General features: G+C 45.2%; 1 protein-coding gene across 3 annotated transcripts; it reads right to left on the reverse strand.

Moving 5' to 3' along the window:
• Nucleotides 1-3,685: 3,685 nt before the first annotated feature.
• On the reverse strand, nucleotides 3,686-17,620 carry grk6 (G protein-coupled receptor kinase 6). Of its 3 annotated transcripts, XM_086130754.1 has the most exons (17): nucleotides 17,227-17,614; nucleotides 15,335-15,466; nucleotides 13,672-13,767; nucleotides 12,321-12,433; nucleotides 10,766-10,843; nucleotides 10,344-10,444; nucleotides 9,983-10,075; nucleotides 9,515-9,578; nucleotides 8,158-8,298; nucleotides 6,722-6,912; nucleotides 6,586-6,623; nucleotides 6,145-6,234; nucleotides 5,830-6,038; nucleotides 5,479-5,619; nucleotides 5,102-5,239; nucleotides 4,867-5,001; nucleotides 3,686-4,411 (listed from the first exon to the last, which is right to left on the reverse strand). In XM_086130754.1, exons 3-17 carry the CDS (start codon nucleotides 13,721-13,723, stop codon nucleotides 4,361-4,363), a joined length of 1,635 nt encoding a protein of 544 aa, XP_085986880.1. In that variant the 5' UTR covers nucleotides 13,724-13,767; nucleotides 15,335-15,466; nucleotides 17,227-17,614; the 3' UTR covers nucleotides 3,686-4,360. The 3 variants fall into 3 exon arrangements, with proteins under 3 accessions (XP_085986880.1, XP_085986879.1, XP_085986878.1); XM_086130753.1 differs by lacking the exon at nucleotides 15,335-15,466 and having other exon boundaries at nucleotides 5,887-6,038; nucleotides 17,227-17,620; XM_086130752.1 differs by lacking the exon at nucleotides 15,335-15,466 and having other exon boundaries at nucleotides 17,227-17,615.
• Nucleotides 17,621-17,945: the final 325 nt, after the last annotated feature.

A 17,945-nucleotide genomic window follows, 5' to 3' on the forward strand; every position in this document is an offset into this window, starting at 1 on the left:
CTGATGGAGCCGATGGGGGGGGGGGGGGTTCCAGGGATGCACTGTTTGGCGAGTACCAGACACAGTTGGGGGTTTTTGAGCTTCCGCCCTAGCCACGCCCCCTTCATTCCCCCACGCCAGTGGGATGTTGCTATTTTTGTGATACCCCGATGTTTATTCTTGAATACGACGGACGCAGATGGGAACTTGGATTAATATGAAAGAGCGTTTACGTGCCTTTGGTGGCCTGCTGCTATTTTGGTTAGCAACGGGTCGGATTGTAGTTCTGATGGGTACATCGTCTTTTGTTGTGTGTGGGGGGGGGGGGGGGGGGCGGGGGGGGGGGATTTCCTCAAGCGTGTGAAAAGTGAAACAAGGATGAAAAGAAGACGGCTGCCCATGAGTGGAACGCGGGCCACTGTGAAGCTTCGGATGTGTTTTTTTTTTTCCTCATACACGTTCAAGATGTAAAGGCGCGCTCGCTGACACCGTTGACGGCCCTTCGCTGACAGTCGTTTGTCGGTGCTGAACACCGCCGCCGTTGTCCTTCCGTCATAAAGATCGGTCTGTTCATTCCGTCGTGGCAATTTATTTTTCACTCAAAACCTCCACGCAAATGAACTCGTCTCCGAACGAGCACGAGTTGCGAAACCCTTCGCTCATACCAAATGTAATGTTACATGACTTCAGATATTAAGTCGGGACTATATTTTGACGCTCATGAAAACTTGATGTGCTAGAGAAGGAAAAGAAAACCTGTAAAATATAGGCCTCATTTTACTGGTGGTTCTGCACATTGGTGTAAAAACAGGAACACAAAGGCACACTCCGGTTATGGTCCCCAAATTCATTGAGAGCCAATTGTCAATTGCCAATTAGCATTTTGACGTCATATTTCCTGCCATCAACAGGGACAACCTTTAACTCATTCAGTACCAGCCAATTCTCGACCAAGTCTGAAAAGACGTTTAAAAACGTCTTTGGGAGTGAATGAGTTAAGTGAAGCACACACACACACGTTAGCCCACCAAAAATATTGCAGGGCCACGCAACCCCAACCTCCCTCAAACAAAAGTCAAATTCTTCCACCGGAACGGTCAACCACTTATTGTGTGCTAAAAAAAAAAAAAAAAGACTGTCCACGTAACGGAAGTGAAAAAGTTCTAACGCGTTTTTTTTTTAAGCTAAGAATTGAGTCACTGACGAAGCGCCTAGACGCTGCTAGCACCTTTAGCGCTCGCCCACCGCATCTTGTGACCGACGCGTGAGTATTGCTCACAATGGCCGCGATTGCTCCTACCGAACCTTACGCCACTTAGTCATCCACTTGGAGTCACTGCTCTCGTTTGTCTTTTTTTGCCATGAGTTGTCTTTCATTCAAATGTCAAGAATGGGGGCGGGGGGGGGGGGGGGCAAGCGATATAATGGGCCGCCACATGTTCAGGCATGCGCATTGGCAAATTCACATCTTGGCAGGTTTTATTTGAGTTTATTTTTATCCCAGTTGTTCACCAAAACCCCAACTTATTTGAGGTTTTTTTTTTCTTTAGCCCATCCCCTGATGAGGAGCGTCACTTATTCATACATTTTTGCTATTCACTAACTGAGCCTCCGGCTAATCGTGAAAATCTGCAAATAATTAATTGCCAGGTTAAAAAAAAAAGCGCAAATAAACCAGGAATTTCCTCAAAAATGTGGGAGCTCAAGTTAAAAAACAATTGAATGGGGGGGGGGGTTCCACAAATAAAAACAAATCTGTGCAATAACAAGAGCAACATCTTGCTCTTCTCTAAAGCCATTTCTTCTTTCTTTGTCCAATTGGAAGGGTCGGCCCAGACTGTACAAATGCGCCAAGAGCAACGTTCGTCCTTGTCCGTGCCTCGACAAAACAACAATCGAAGTGACGTGCTCACTCGCCGCGCTCCAAGGTCAAAGGTCAGTCCAGCTGAGTTCGTCTCAAGGTAAGTCAACTTTATTTCAGTAAAGGTTTGGTGTTTATCATGTGTGTTTTCATAGTTCATGGTGGTGCTTTTCATTGCAACATACCTCAGCGTGCATCTATTTTCTGTGCCGCACTCAAATTAACATTCTCAACTTAATTTAGCTTCTACTTGAAAGCAAACGCACCCGCAATCCCTCTTTAAATATTGCAAATGAATGAGGGTTAACAATGATTAAAATAATCGCTACTCGAGCCGTCGAGTTTTTGTTTTGTGCGCCGTTTGTGTGCGTGTGCGTGTGCTGCTGCTCTGTGTTGTTCAAGGAGTAGCCGTTGTTCAAAGGTTTACAATCAAAACAACATGTATGCTAATTTCTGTTAGCTTCTCCAATGTGTTTGGAATTATCTGTTAGCATTAAGCTAGGGGACTTTCTTGAGCTGAAAAATGACTGCATGTCACAATCAAGCCGCTGCTTTTGACTGGCCCAAAACTATCGAACCCCCCCAAGCTAAGTCCGGGGACCACCCGCACTTGACTTAACGACAGCCGTTCCGTGTTTGATGGTGATAACCGAAGCCACCCCAAGCCTCCTGGCTCCCCGAATGCCTTCCTACACCGGATGGGTTGGTCGGTCGTCACATCGGAACACGACAGAAATCAGAAGGCAAGCGCCAGGCCTTTTTACTGTACGGGCGCATCGATTGGTTACGCGGCGCTTTCATCGAGACGCTTCCGTTACTTTGAGTTGTCGTGGCAACAACAGGAGAGGATGAAAGGGAGGAAGATGATGATGATGACACCAGCATGTTTGCTCAAAGAGCAGTCGGCCATAAGAGCACATGAAGTGTCCGCTTCCAATGGCAGAAACGAAATGCTCACGTGAGCTTTTAGACGAAGATCTTCCAAATGCAACTGAAAACGTTGCTTCGTGTTTGCTGCCAACAAACAATTCTTTTGCATATTTGCTGATTTTGTAGCAATGCAATGAGATTATTTAGATTTTGAATTTTTATTTTTTTTTTTTTAAATGCTTTGTGAAGTTTGTGTCCGTTTCGGAGCTTAGGTAGTACAGAGAAAAAAAAAAAGAAGCCATTTTTATCAACAAAAATGTTTTTCATAATCGAAAAATGAGTCTAAGTAATACGATCGCCACATTTTGATGTGTTTCAAAGCGATTCAACTTTAATATGATTATAAATGCGGAATTTTATTTTGATTACATTCAAAACAAACCACACATTTTACTTGGCAGAGAAAGCCGTGTGGTATGACACTTTTTTTCTACATCAATTAAAAAAAAAAAATGAAGTTTTGATGTCATCAAAGTTCAGTTATCAGGTGTTTAGTTATTTACAAATAATAATACATTTTATGATTTAATACCGGTACTAACAATACGATCTTGTATCTCCATGTGTCAAAATACACGAGAAGCTTTCTAACCGTCGTCGGTGCCGCGAAGATTTTCTTCCCAAAGCGTGCGAAGCCCCGCTGAGGCCTGAAAGCCTCTCGCTTCATTTGCACACTTGAGCGTCCCGCCGTGTAATTGCCGTTCATTTCGGCGTCCGCGTGCGTCTGCGCCGCCATGATGAGGCCCAGCAGGACGACTCGTTCCCACTGAAAATGATCCGCCGCCGCCAAGCAAACTTCCTTAACGTAGAACAGCCGAACTGGATCCGTATGCGTCGTTCCAGTCTGCATCGTGCTCGTCGTCAAAGACGTTCTCACGTTTTGCGACAATGAGAGTGACAGGAGGCACCGAGGAATACTTTAAAACGTGTGTTTTAATAAGTTGGAATATGTTTTACAAAGTCTAGATGTGTTGAAAGCAGGGTGGGGAAGGCGTAAAACTCAATAAAGAAGTTCTCTCTCTACACATTTTTACAGATTGCGGGTGGCTCTGGAACATAGTCCCCGCTATCAACGGGGGCTCACTGTTTGTTATTTTTAATATACACATTCTGTACAGTTGCATCCATCGTATAGTACATCAAGTGGAGGCCATTTTCTCTGTGTTGAGAAAAAGAAAAAAAACATAACCAAAAAACATCTGAGGGCTTCACTTTGAGGTCTTTTCGTGAATTCAAAAATAAAAGACACACAGAGTAAAAGCGAAGTAAAGTTGGTCACAGCAGAGTCAAAAGTAACTCGTTTTATTCCCTGGACAATGGAGGAAGGCTTTGCCCTCTGTACTAAGTATTACTGTCGCGAGTGCCCTCCAGCAAGGCACTTCTTTTATTTTCCAGCAGATGATTGTTCCAACTGCTCTCGCTGTGATTTTTATTTTTTTTTTTAAATAATAATAATAATAAAACACATCATTATTATTATGGCTATGATGAAAATACATTCGGATATTTAGAGGTCGACTATCTTTCAAATAGAAATGTGCAAAAGGTTGTAAACAAATATAGTGCGTGTGCGTGCCCATACAGTGTGTGTCACAGCCTGGTTGGCTCGTCGTCACTGTCACTGCAGTTGCCGCAGCATTCCTGCGGGGGGCGGTAGAGTTGAGCAGGAAGTAAGACAACGCGGCATATGGAACACATGGCAACGCTTTTTCAACAAGTTTGAATGATGGTGAACGAAAACTAATGAAATAACTTAATTTGGGAGGAAAAACATTTATGAAATAAAAAAATCAGAAACCAAAACCCTTTTAAAATAAAAATGAATGAATGTCAGACAGGAAGAAGTCTGAAGAGTCATTTGAGAATTGTAGTTTACTTTCTTCCATAACACCTACTGACCTTTTTTTTTTAATGTTACACTGTACTCTAGATATAAAACGAATATTCCAAAAAATATTGACAAGCTAAAAACAAAGTTAAAAAAAAAAAAAGTCTAAACGAAATAAAAACTGACTGTAATGAAAATTCCAACCTAGCATTACCCTGGTTAGGGCTCAAAATCGTCTCTACCAGGCTTGATAACTGCGCTCACCCACCTGTCTGCCAAATAGCCGCTGCAAGAGTCCCTGTTTCGGGGGCGGAGAGGGTTGTCCTCGCCAATCCAGGTCCGGGGGAACCATACCGTCCGGGTAGAAAACATTAAGCTCTGAGAAACATTCCGTCTCGATCATCTGCAGGCAAAAAATAATAAAAAGCCTTTAAAACGTTTTAAAGATTTAAAAAAAAAACGTACTTTTTGTAATTATCTTGGTAATCCTCTTTAATAATCACCTCGTCCTGCCAGGGAATGGAGACGCTGCCCGTGGACACTTTGCTATAGAAGGACTCGTCTTTGGGCTCGAGTTCCACGCCTTTCACGGTGGAGAACTGCTCGATGTCTAGCACGTCTTTACAGTAGATGGCCTGTGGCTGTAACATGCGACATAACAGTGTTGAACATCTAAAACGATGGATAGGTGAAAAAAACAAAAACGCTGATATAATTTGTAATGAGATGAATCGTTGAACCCACCAACATTAAGCACTTTAATAGCGTTTCATCCACTGAGAAAGATCATTCAACATTGCGCTTGTAACCTTAAAACTTTGGGAGTACGTCAGGTTGGTGCAACCCCAAACACAACACCTTCTGAATTTGGAGGACTCACATCGGGAATGAAAGGCGCCGGCAGCATTCCGGCCTCCAGCCGTTTGAAATTGATGGAGTGGAAGATGGGGTGTGCTTTGACTTCTGAAGCGCCGCCGTCTCCCTGGCAGCCCAGTCTCTCCCTGGGGTCTTTCGCCAGCAGCTGGGAACCAAATGAAAGTGTAAAAACTGGAAGAAAGCAGGGTGCACCTACGCAACGACATTGAGAATGTCTTTATTATTTTTTTTGCTCTTTGTTCGTGGAAAAAGCAAATGATCGGAAAACTGAGATCAGATAACACACAATGGCATCTATCGGGAGAAGCCGGCGGGTTTTGTGTGCGGGCCCCCGCTGGGCTGTCCAGCCACCCACCGCTTTACAAAGCGACTTGGCCTCCTCCGAAAACTTCCCCGAGTATTCTTCGTGCACCTCCTTCACCAGCCGCTCCACCTCCTCCCTCTTGATCTTCTTTTTCCTCTGCTGGAAGGGCGACTGGCCCTCGATCATCTCGTAGAGCAGGCAGCCCAGCGCCCACCAGTCGGGGCTGAACGTGTAGCACTCGTTGGTCACCACCTCCGGAGCTTCAGGGGAGGGGGTGGTGGGGGGGGGGGGCACAAAATGCCAAGAGAGCTTTACACCACCAGGGATGACCTTGGAGTTTCCCAAATGTGAGTGAGTTCTTCTTACCCATGTATCCTACCGTTCCCACCCGGCCCCGTATGGTCTGGCCCTCTGGTACGTGAACGGCAAGACCCAGGTCTGATATCCTGATGTGTCCTTAAAAAAATAAAAAAATAAATAAATATTTTTTTGTTTGTTTGCTTTTGTTTAACGACTGAAAAGTTACATTCGCTCACTTCAAAATTTAATTAGCCCTTTCATGCAAGAATTATGATTACCTACATCGGAATTTATTTTTTTGGGGGGGGGGGGTTCCATGTAGTGGAAAGTAACTTTTGAGTAGCTGTCCACAGAATTCTAAACATGGTTCGGTATTGTTGTTCGGGCCACTCATGAAAACGGTTGCCAAGCCTCGCGTGCCCTGCGTGAGTTCAGTCGCGTTTCGCTTGGCGTGCGTGCGACACCTGTACGTTGAGTGTCCCCCGGTCTATAAATGCGCCAACTTACCATAGTCATCCAACAGGATGTTTTCAGGTTTCAGGTCCCTGCGAGGGAAGAAACGGCAAATGAACATAAGACACACACAAAAAAAAAAATAATAATAAATAGGTTGGGTATGGGTTAGGTTGGGGCACGCCCTCACCTGTAGACGATTTGCTCCCTGTGCAGGTCTTCTAGACCACAGCAGATCTCGGCCGAGTAGAAGACGGCCCTCCTCTCGTCAAAGCCCGCTTCGCCCATGTGGTAGATGTGGAACTTGAGGTCGCCGCCGTTCATGAGCGTCAGAACCAGGCACAGAGTGTCCTTGGTCTCGTAGGCGTACGCTAAGCTCACCTGGAAAAGACGAGTGGAAAGAACGTTTTGGGAAAAATGGACCTTTAGCCGCTTGTATGCAAATAATCGCTAGTCTCTGCGGTGCAGCTATGGAATCATTTTAGAAATGTAATTATTGATCCTCGGGGAATGTTGACATCACCATGTGCCCGACATGTTACGACAGATGGGAATTTTCAGTTGCAAAAATATGCACGATGCCCCAACCTGAATTCAAAAACAAAAGAATAAATGAGACGCTTTGTGTCATGATATTATGCCCATCTAACTACCAGGAGGCCCCAGGCTATAGGTTGCAGCCCACCAGAACCAATTAATGCAAAATTTTAAAAGGGCAAAGTGAAGCGACAAAAGGACTCTCTTTCCTTTTTCTACTTGTGACCACGCCGTGAACAAGAGCAATTTGTTTGCAGGATCGTGTAAAACAAATGCTGTGTGAGTGCCAGTGAGTGAGTTCTTTGAGGAAAACCGGGCCAGATCATTAGCGTCGTCCATCAGGAGATCACGTATGGAGGGAATAGAAATGGCTCGGGCATGCATTCCTGAGGGACACCTGGAACATTTTTGATTGGGTTGTCACTCGCACGACTGCGACTGGCACAACTCTTTTTTTCAATTGCTCCATCTCTCGTTGGTATATCCGGTTTTCTGCAGCGGCCCCTTATGTTTTCTTTGTGGTCATGCTAACATTAGCCTGCCGTGTTTCAGTATCCTTTGCTCTAGCTGGCGCCGCACCGTACACCCCGAGTCTTGCTGCAGCGGCTAATTCACTTTTTCCTCGAGACCATGCGAGAGACAAGAGTGATATGTTTGCGCATTGTCTGCCCGGGGATGAACTCCGTCTTGGGGGGGGGGGGGGGCTAGTCCTAAGTTCATTGCATTCATTTTAATAACATAAACCATCACTCCAAATTTTTGAACTCAGTTCACTGTTCCCAAAATGAACTAGTTCATCGTTGTTTATTGTATGTACAATACAATAAAATCTTTATTCATATTTTTGAATGATATCTCGCTGTGAGCTATTAACCTAACATGACTGGAGTTTCCTCCATTGTTGCTCTTTTCTAAAATAAGGAATTAAAACAAAAAACGGACTGTAGTTTTTCGCTTGACATTTTGATGGCGCGTGCGGCTGCGCGAGGCTCCGCGGCTCGGGTTGCCGAATGAGGTTTTGCCGAATTGAATTCGTTCGGGTACAACGCGGCAATGGCTCCAAAAGTGCAAGTCCATCCGGTGGCTCACCACAAATCGGCTGTTGACTTTCTCCAGGATCTGCTTCTCGTTCAGCGCCATGGACTCGCCTTTGCGCTTCTTGATCCTCTTCTTCTCCAGCTTCTTGCAGGCGTACATTTTCCCCGTGGCCCGCACCTGACACGCACACACCTGCAAAACAAGACTTCTTCAGAAAAACCAAAAATAGTACCCAAAAAGACTTTCGAAAAGACTTCAAGTAAATGTATTGTGGGGAAACGTTATTCACAACTGAACTGTACTTAAATGTCCTGTACTTAGTTTAGTGATGATTTATCCCACTTCTTACACCAAAATTGGCCGGGTGGGCGTGTGCCACTCCTCTCGCCAACAATCCGTTGGGACAGGCACCAGCTCCTCCTAATGAGGGCAAGCGCTGAATCCTTTAAACCGGAAAACAGACACGGGCACATAAATGTGATTCAGTTTTATTTTCATGCGTGTGCACGTGTCGATAAAGGGACTTGAGTGAAAGCCGGGGGGGGGGGGGGGGGATTTGCTTATAAATAGCTAGCCACGAGCGAAGAATATGCTCTCTTTGGTCGGGATGCGTAACAGTGCGTCCATTGTAGCCTTTTCTCATTTGTCCATTAATAAAAAATAAAATCCCCCACCAGGAACAGATAACTCATTGAGGGGTCAAACACGCTTTCGGGCAAGTTCGTTGGCGTCTATACGGACATCGATATCCTTCATGTCAAGGAAAGTGCAACGCGGTGGATGAACGGGAGCTTGGATTGACAGACACGCACAAATGCTTCACACAACAGCTGCCGCCTCACAGCGCAGAAGTGCAGGGTTCGATTCCGGCTTTCCTTTGTGGGGTTTGCATGTTCTCCCCGTGCCTGCTTGGGTTTTCTCCGGGTACTCCGGTTTCCTCCCACGTTCCAATAACATGCGCGGCAGGTTGATCGAACGCTCAAAATTGGCCCCGGGTGCGATTGTGAGCGCGAATGGTTGTAGGTTTATGTGTGCCCTGCGATTGGCTGGCAACCGGTTCAGGGTGTCGCCGGCCCACTGCCCGAAGACCGCCGGGGTAGGTCGCGGCACGCCCGCGACCCTTGTGAGGATGAGCGGATTCGAATATGGATGGATAAAATACGCATTTAAATTATTTATATATTTTGGACGTGGAAAAGCCAAACGTCAATTCTTCAAACTCAATGTTTTGTATTTATTTGATAGCACAGGACAACGCTTTCTTTGAATCATTTAATATTTATGTGTTCTCTACTGTATGTACCACGATCATTATTTGGAACATTTTAAGGATATCTCATTTAATTGACATTATATACTAAAACATTCCATTCAGCCCTATCAGAATGTTTTGGTTGCGATGACTTACCTCACCAAATCCTCCTTTCCCTAAAACTCGGTACTGCCTGAACGTATTCTTTGTCACTGGTTGCCTGGAAAAACGCAACAAACAAAAACACGCGCACAGTCATGCCACTGTTCGCACGCCATCTGCAGTTTAAAAAACAAGAGAGACCTTTACAACGACAGAAATCCATTCAAACCGAAATGTTGACTATTTCTTTTCTCCTTGTCAAGAGACAAGGACGACTATTTCAGCGCGCTCTACTCCCAGGGCGCGTTGACAAAGATAAGTTGGTCGCGTCCTGACGTGAACGACGTGCCTCCGCAGGTCTGCTCCAACACTTTATCTCACTTCACTTCCTTATTAATTACTTCAAAAGCTCCGACGCGATGCACCTCGTCTGCCGGCTCGGACCGCCCGTGTCTTGTTTTATTTTTGGGGAAATATGACGTCGGTGGGGAGGGAGCGAGCGGCACGGCGCTACTGTATTACCTCTCCAGCCACTTCCACTGGAGGAACCTGTTGTAGTACATGCTTTCGAGGTAGTCTCCAAAGGGCGCCACACTCAGGAAGTCGTGGATCGATCTGCAAGGAAAATACGCGCAGTGTTGAGTACCAGAAACAATCAAAAAAACAAAATACAGACGACCTTTTTGAATACTTGCGCCAAGTAAAAGTGGATCTTAAAACAACAAGAAACAAGGACATCCCGCACTTCAATTGCCCTCAAATGCTGTTTCAATGCAGTGGTGCTTGCTGCTATTTGGATTCACCCCCCCCCCCCACCTCCCCAAAAAATGAACACAATAATAATAATAATAATAATAATAACATCGCACGGGTGTGCTCTTACTTGGTGGAGTCCTTGAAAAGCTCCTTGCAGGCCTCCTGTTGCAGGCCCTCCTCACAGCGGGCCACCGTGCTCTCGTCCACCTCCACCACGTGGTCCTCCGACTGTCGTGCGCAAAGTTCACAACAAATCGGATACGCAAGATTCACACCAAATTTCCGCAAGGGTCAATGTGGACTCTTCGGGATTTTTGGTTCACGTTCGGCACAGGAGCGAATTTCTGTCTGTCTATCGTGGTGAAATATTGATAAGTACATCATGAGTCTGATGCAATTTAGCAATAAACCAAAAATACATCTTGGGAAGTGTCAAGATATCGTGTTCCACAATGTGGACCAAACCCATTTGGGAAAAAAAAATAATAAAAAAATCCCGATTGCGACAGAGCAAGAGACAAAACTTTGGAGATGACTTTGGAGCTCGACCTTTGGATTGAAGAAGGCGTCGATGAGTTCTTGACCGCATTCCTTCCTCTTCTCGTCCGGCGCCACCTCGTACTCCGCCTGCGGGGCACACGCGTCTGTGTAACGTGAGCAGGAAGACGCAACCCCCCCCCCCCCCAAAAATATATTTTCATTATTATTATTTCATTTCAGTTTATGTAAAAAAAAAAATAATATAAATGATATGACTCTCAGAAAACTGTAATGGCCTCCCATCGGAAAAGGCACAAATATCGTAATGACCAGCAGGTGGCAGCATGCAAAAACTGCCGCTGGATCGATGATGCTGCATGTGGCACTTGTCAAGCCCACTCTGCCGGGAAGCCTGCAAAGTGCTTCCTCCGCGCAGCCAACGCTAAGTGATAAGAGAAGGCGCCGCTTGCCTTCCCCTTTTAACGGCCCGTTCTCACGACGGGCCGGAAGTGGTAACGAGAAGGGTTCGAGGAGGATCTGTAATGCATGTTGCTGAGAGCCGTTAAAGCCGAAAGGTCAGGCTGGAGCCTCGCTGACGCACGAGCAACTGCTTCCACTTCATCGTATCGATAAAAATGTTGCCTAGTCAAAAAAAAGAGATCCATTCATTATTGAATCGGCGCGGGTGCATTTCATGGCGATGGATCAATATATTGAATGCGATTGGCCGTATTTCAGCAACATTCTGAGCAGCTGGTTCCAAAATACGTTTTTGTAAATAGAAAGACAGAAGAACTGCTTGGTTGTCTGATTCCAAGCTTAGAGTGGCGAGCAGGCTTTCCGGAGACCCAACAGTCGATTGTGAACGACGTGTGTCCTTTTCAAAAAGGCCTTCATGCACATTGGACCCGCGCTGACCCATTTTGACAGAGACTTTGTTTTTAAGCAAATTGAAATTGTGGTTCAGCTACGGAGCTGATGCGCTTCCCCCACCAGATGTCTAAGGACACTTGAATAGCCGATTGTTTTGTTCGTGGCTTTTTCAAGGACGTGGCGCGCACTGTGTTGCAACATGCACGCCGGCACTGAAGCCAACTCGGGACGTGCAGTGTCATTAACGCGGAGACAGAGAAGCCCCCCCCCCGACGATGTAAATTTCAGCAATGGCGTCGTTCCCACAGGGCAGAGAGAATACATCCCAAGTACCTACGCGTGTTGTTTTATGCTGGCTTTGTACGTGTTGCCGCTCCGTGTGCCATTCCTTGTTTGAAGGTTTCTACTTCAATCAAGGCTAATTTTTGTTCGTGATAGTCAATGGCGTTTTGCTCTTTCAACAGACAATGTTAAATTCTCTTTTGGCGTGCGCTCTCCTTGAATGTGTGGCTGTACGGTGTGCGTGTTGCGCGAGGTCTTTACTGCGTAATTCCGATAAAATCTCCGCTAATTTCCATTAGACCCTCGCTGGTGCTCTCCGTGATGCGTTAGCATTAAGCTAGCAGACTTTTGGTCTGGCAAAAGGATACTGTCAGGTTGACATTTTGACGTTTCAATATACAATGTTGAATGCAACTCATTCCCCAAACTAAACAGGGGCGGGGGGGTGGGGGGGGGGGTCAAATCTTACCACGCCATCCAGAAACTTGACACAGCGCCTCAACTCGGGTCGGGTGTCGCAAAACTGTCGGAAGAGCAAGCGTCCGATGGGCTGCCGCTCGCACAAGCTGCTGTAGTCTTTCTCTGTCGGGGGAAACCAGAACAAAAAACTTTTAAGCTACGTTGTCCCCTCACAATTCACTGAAGTCGTCATTGATGGCCAACAACAGCCATTCTGAGAATCGGGGTCAAGTCCACAGTCTGTCGTTGTCTTGGGTTGCTTTCTAATTTTCCATCCAGGATAGCAATCACAAGGACATTTTTTGGGAGGGAAAGGGGAGTGTGGGGGGGGGGGGGGGTAGGTGTAATATACAAACATGCAAAAACAGCTGCACAGAGCGGAGAATGTGGTGGGGCTTTGTGTCCCGTTACTCAAGGGTTCAATGTAGATTCACACCTGGCGAGTTGGAATGCACCTGAAGAGCTTCTTAGTTGCGCAACATTTGTGATGTCATACGGTTCCAAAAAAAAAAAAAAAAAGAAAGAAAGAAGAAGAAGAAGCTACCAACAAGGAAGTTGACGGTTTCCTGCCCGGCCGGCTCTTTCTCAAGAGCGTGTAATATACTCCAGCTTTCGTAATAACAGACGCACCGAGATGTACCTCGACATGCAAGTAGGAATGGGAGGGGTGTTCAGATTGAAAAGGGCGACGTTTCTTGTGCGCTCAAAGCACTTCCTTCCCGCCTCGCTCGGTCATGAGGTGGCCATTTGACTCATTCAAATTCAGAGTCCATTTGCATGGCTGCCTCTGGCAGAAGAGCCCACGTTACGCGGACAGGAGAGAGAGAGAGAGAGAGAGAGCGTGCGCCTCGCGGCCTCCTAGTGCAGGAAACTGCGGTCGGCGTGACTGACTGCTGCTTGAAAGAGACAAGTTGTGGTGGTGGTGGGCACAATTTGAAACAGCTCACGTGTTTTCGTAGGTTTAAATGGAAAAGGAGTGAAAACACAACGACTGAATTTGAACTCCTCTATAATCCTGCATTCTAGGCTTATGCGGAGCGACGGCTGAAGGTTCCCGTCATAACGTACAAGTGGAATTTTAGCAAAGCGAGACCGTTTTTTTAAAATATTTTATCGTATTATCAATCTCAGGACCTTTTTTTTTTTTGTAATTGTTCCACATTTAAATACTAATGTTCAATATTCTTGAGAATTAAAATGTACTCAAAATGGATGCGCTTGAATTCTTTTCCGGGCTTATCATTAGGTCAATAGCATTTAAAAAAAAATCCATGATCTGAGTAATCGTTTTACGTTTAAGTCCCGGGGTTTTTGAAGAAACAAATCAGAATTTGTAAATATTGATCTTGTAAAAAGTTTACCGGTGGCTTGTCGCAGCTCTTCACACAAACTGATGTGGGGGAACTGCAGCATCTGCTTCCACTTCTTGCTCTTTCCTTTCCGGTTTCCACCGCCTCCTGCAAACAAACACATTTTAAATCTGGACATCAAACTGTGTCGATGATCGTTAAACATCGGATACACTGATTTAAAAAAAAAAAAAACCTTCATGCCTGCACTTCTTATTGACGCCCATATCAAAACTATCAGAATAAAAGTTGAGGATCTGTTACGCCGAAGTCAAAGACAGAAATTAAATTAAAATTTGCAAATACAAACGTTGCAAATTTCCAAGTTAAAAAAAAAATGCTAGCTAGTTAGGTGCTAGCATCTGGAAAAATTACATACGTGCCACATACGATCTGGATCAAACACAGTACTGTAAAATATCATTTTATAATGACCAACAAAAGGTGCAATATGTAACAGTTTGGGACCTTCTCTGCCCCTCCTTCTGGCTCCTTATTACGTTGCCACTCATCCGGTATGCGGCTCGCTGTTGCACAGCACATTGTGGCAAAACGTGGTATGACACTCAAGGCTCGAAACGCTACATTTGGACCTGCTTGTGTCTTTTAGTTGTAAAACCCACCCAAAAAAGGATCGCTAAAAATTCCGAGATATAGCAGAGGCGCTGGCATTGAACTGTGACGCACTTTTGGCTAATAAGATAAGATAACCTTTATTTGTCCCACACTGGGGAAATTTGCAGTCTACAGCAGCAAAATTATGTGTGTGGGGGGGTTGAAAAGAAAACACAGTGTTGCATGCACAAAATAAATAAATGTTTCTGAAAAAAGCACTGTCAAAAAGAAGAACATAATCAAATACAAGGTTGCTATTTGTACCTCACGGATGGAGGATGTACAGAGTGCATTGTACTCTGAATGCAAACAAGATGCGCCATTAAAGGTAAAAAAGTGCCCATAGAATTGCAGACAAAAGCGAGGTTGTTCTTTGCTTCCGTGTGTGTGTGTGTGTGTGTGCGTGTGCGTGTGTGTGTGAAAAGCACGCCATGGCGTCCTGCGACGGGCCAAGTGTTGCTGAAAAAGAGGTGAACTGGGGGCGACGGCATCCAGGTGGCGCTTCCAGTTTTGTTTGACAGGCCAGGCTTTTAAAAAAATTTTTTTTACAACACACGCTCGAAAATCTGATGAGCACGACAAGTGGCTGTTTTTGCTCTTTTTTTTTTTTCAGGAAATCAGAAATGAATTTGGCGCACGGGGGATCGTTGCCAATCCTTCGGGCAAAACGAGACGATGCCGGTCTCCTTATCGGGTTTTTATTATTATGTATCAGATGAACACATTCTAAAAAGTCAGATAGCCAGCTGTCGCGCTGGAATAAAAGCGGCTCATTGTCTGTTGGAGTCGACGATAAAAAATGCACGACATGCATTATTTCATGTAATCATTTGAAACGACAGCACCCACAAAGCGTTTGCACTCACAAATTCAGATATTGCCCCAACTATGTAAAAATAGCAAATGAAGGCAAATTTAGCCGCAAGAAATTGACTTAAATTGATGACTACGGAATTCTTGTAAGCTGAAATGCCGGCACTTTTTTTTTTTTTTGTAGACAGATGACAGTGCATGAAATAGTGGATCTTTTTTGTAGTCTGTAAGGTAATCACAGATTTACCTTATAGACTTTGTGTGCCGTCACGTGACTTCCTGGCTCCTTTTGATTGGTGGAACGGAGTCAAACGTCTCTAGTGGTTACGTCGGATTGGTGAAACAGAGTCATGTGACAACACCCGAGGCTGAAGTCTCTCTGAGAAACCAAAGCAAATAGATTGCGCCAACAAATAAAACCGGTAGCTTAAAAAAAAAAAAAACAACGAAGTAGCGGTCGGAATGTGGCTCAATGTAATGGAGGAAAAGGGGCATTAAAACTATTTTGTCAAGTAAAATGAATCCCAAAAGCAAAATACAAGCGTGAACGTCGCGACTATGTACCTTTCTTTTTGGCCAACTAGCATGTAATGAAACGTTATTGCTATTCTTTATTGCTAGTATTGCGTGTGTTCGTTAACAAATAGAAGTCTGGAGGACCTTGGAAAAATAATCGCACATTTAATCGTAATCGCCATGTTGAGGACGGGGGGGGACAAAAGCAACTTGAATATTTTTCTAACTCATTCCACCCGAGTAGAAAAAAACAACGCTGCCGTAAGACAAAGTCACTCTACTTTTGGCGCCAAGTTATCTACCTGTGAGGACAAAGAGAGTACTGGTACAAAACTTAAAGCAGGATATCAAGGACATTGAATCGATTCTCAAACGGCTTTCTGTTCATACACGCGCAGGCCGCCGACATCCTCTCAAAGTCGTCGCGACACAAAAGAGTCAAATCAGACATTGCGTGTGTACCCACAAAGCACGATTTGCTCCCTCTCGACATCCTGTTTCGCAAAGCAACAGGACGATGCTGCAACGTCAACCAGGAGAAACTCGATAAGTCGCGACACTCCTATTTCACCCGGCCGACCTGAGTCATTCCGGAAAAAAAAAAAATACGGTATTTCTTTGCTGAACCAAGAACCAAACTAAACAGCCAGGTTGTGCGTTATATTCATTTAGAGGAAGTGACTGTGTGAACAAGGTGGCAGGAAACTTTAAAATTGCTCAGTTTTCAAATGGAGTTCTGCACCACAGCAATGTTCCAAGACTTGCACTTGACTCATTCAGGAAAGAGGAATTTCGAAATGTAAATTAATCTCCCAAATCAAAAAGCGGATACTTACTTGCCAGGTCCCACATTCGATGGGTTGATCTTAGAGCAATTCAAATGACACTATGATTATGTCAAATCACGAACGAGGTGTTTCTCTTCTGGGTAAGAACACAAAATGGATGATCTTATATTAAATACCGGAGTGTGGTGGTGCATTATATTGGTTTATAGGAGGCGTACATATTAGGGTTGTGACAGGAGACTCAAGTGGTCAGTTTTCAAATGGAATCCTGCACTTTCAGCAGTTACTGACAGGAAAACCTACGAAGCGGGGGAAGACGTATTAATGATGGACTTTAAAGAACTGTATTTCTGCGCCGCATCCATATCCAGGTGCTTAATAGTCTGGTTGTACATTACATGAGATAAATAGGAGATATGTTTGGCGGGAGACAGCGGATCTCCATTTGAAAACCGATGAATTTCATCGGTCTTCAAATGGAGATCGGCACTACATCAAAGTAAGTGACAGTTGGAAAACCTGAGCTTTAATAGTATTCGGGACCTTAAATAGCACAGCATATATCGATGCCGAATGAATCACAAGGCGTGAATTTATCTGATCGTACATTGTACGGTTTTATGGTAGCCGTCCATGTTCGTGGAGGCGAGAGCAAAATTTAAACGACTCGGTTTTCAAAAGGAGTACTGCTCGTAAACAGAGAGTCATTACGGGGTAACTAACTAGTCTTACAAAGATGTAGTCCACTAAACCACGGAGCAAGGGCTTTGTTCCTCATACACTCTGCCCCCCCTACCGACGGTCGGAGCTGTCAATTCGCCATCTCCATCCTCACCTTCCCGTGCTTTCAGCAGAACCGTGTTGGCAACGATGTTCTCCAGCTCCATGTTGACTCTGTGTCGAATTTAGCAGCGGCGATGCTGGGGCCGAGCTCCGCAACAGCGAACCGCCACCCCCGTCCCGGGCGGATTCGATCCTCCGTAAACGCACACCGTCCACTACCTCCTCCCACCGGCCGGCCTGAGGGGGAAGATTGCGTCCGCAGTCGCGGTTTTCCCACCGCAGTCCTGTCCGGTGACATCGGCACTTGGGCGCCCGCCTCCACAACCCTCCTCCTGCATTTCAAAATAAAGTTCGCCAGCAATGTTCATAGATTCCCTTACTCGTGATTTTTAAAAAAAAAAGAAAGAAAAAAAAGACGATTGAAAAGAATCCCTGAAGTTATCGCCCAAACAGTACAGTCCTGGAGGCGGATGAGGGGAATGGGGACTCTCGACCACCACAGAACTCATACATACAGATCCGATTTTGCATTTCAAAACAAAGTCGTATGAAACTTGCTGAATTGACTGACATTATTCCTGTACTCCTGATTAAAATAAAGGTTTATCATAACAACAATGAGAGAAAAAACAATCATACTAGAACAACGGTGCCCTCGTCTCGTCTTTCTCTGCTTGTGGTCGTCAGAGTGCATGAACTGCTTACAAACCCAGAAATCAATAAATCACGACTCCGGGGCAGATGCTCTTTGCGGCAGGGTGATCAATGAAC

The sequence above is a fragment of the Hippocampus guttulatus genome, chromosome 15 (assembly GCF_054856545.1).
Source record: "Hippocampus guttulatus isolate MCC_2025c chromosome 15, RoL_Hgut_1.0, whole genome shotgun sequence".
In the NCBI taxonomy this organism is placed as follows: domain Eukaryota; kingdom Metazoa; phylum Chordata; class Actinopteri; order Syngnathiformes; family Syngnathidae; genus Hippocampus; species Hippocampus guttulatus.